Consider the following 1,190-nt stretch of genomic DNA (forward strand, 5'->3'; position numbering starts at 1 on the left):
AATTTAGCTGGCTTACATCAGCCAGCTCTCAGCTAGCTGAGCCGCGGCAACACTACTCCATAGCCATCTCTGATAATAAAGCGATCGACATTGCGTTTGTGTTGTGCATGGTGTTCGTTGTCGTCAATGTCCGAGTCGTCCACTTCTCGATGACTTGGAAGAGCCCCCTCATCCTCATCGTCTTCATCATCAGATGCGTCCACCAGAGGTGGGATATCATTGGGGTTAATGTTGTTGTCATCTGCATCCACCGCTTCCTGATGGGGGGCCCCCTCTCAATGTGGTTCCCAACTTTTCTCCAATTCCGCAACCATGTTAGCCAGTTCTGAGTCTTCTTTGTTGTCTTCTTCATCATCGTCTTCTTTGTTGTCGTCTTCATCGTCAGATACCTCCATCAGAGGTGGCAGGTCATCAGGTTGAACTCTGTTGTCCTGTCTGAACAGATCGGATGCATAGTCTTCAGCAGTTCCAAAAGCGTTGCCTTGGAACGGCATGGCGTCTGTGTCTGGGCCTGCACCTGAACTTGATTGCCCTCCAGCACTCATGAGCAGTTCGTAAGCATCATTTGCTTTCTTAAGTTTGTCGAAAATGGCACGGCAAAGAGGGTCTTTTGTGAGAGCTAGATGGTGTTGATAACCTCGGAGTGAAAAAAGGTGGTCGCAGCCAGGACACGTAGTTGTTTCTGAGGACATTTTAGTGGGGAATGCGGACTTAACAGCTTGTAGAAGGAATGTTTGGCAGTCAGCCGCAGAAGTAAAAGACGTTGTTGCCAAACTATACAGTACCAACAAACAGTACCAACAAACACACAACCATCCATCTCCCCCCATCCATCTCCCATTGTACATGCTTCTGCTGTAGGTCCTCGACTGCAACATCCAGCACTCGAATAACCCTAACAATGGAGGATGATACTCTCATTGATGGGGAAGTGCGTCAGCAAAAATGAAATAATACGCGGTTGCAGAAGGAAGAAGAGGATCATCGACTAATCGCGGAAGGAGAAGGTAAGATCAGCCTGCACAGTCAACGAGACACCAATTTCTCACCTGTATTAGGACCAAGGAAGGCGAAAATGACAGCCTTAAAAAATGCCAGTGAGTTCTTGGGTCTGGTGGTGAGAAAAATCTTTTGCCTCATATCTCCACAACAGGTACACTTTAGAACATAATTCAAACAGATTCTGGAAG

General features: G+C 47.2%; 1 protein-coding gene across 1 annotated transcript; it reads right to left on the reverse strand.

Moving 5' to 3' along the window:
* Window positions 1-275: 275 nt before the first annotated feature.
* Window positions 276-848, reverse strand: LACBIDRAFT_329279 (uncharacterized protein; the record flags this gene model as incomplete). Its single annotated transcript, XM_001883372.1, has 2 exons — window positions 276-774; window positions 811-848. 2 exons carry the CDS (start codon window positions 846-848, stop codon window positions 276-278), a joined length of 537 nt encoding a protein of 178 aa, XP_001883407.1.
* Window positions 849-1,190: the final 342 nt, after the last annotated feature.

The sequence above is a fragment of the Laccaria bicolor genome, genomic scaffold (assembly GCF_000143565.1).
Source record: "Laccaria bicolor S238N-H82 LACBIscaffold_20 genomic scaffold, whole genome shotgun sequence".
NCBI classification, from domain to species: domain Eukaryota; kingdom Fungi; phylum Basidiomycota; class Agaricomycetes; order Agaricales; family Hydnangiaceae; genus Laccaria; species Laccaria bicolor.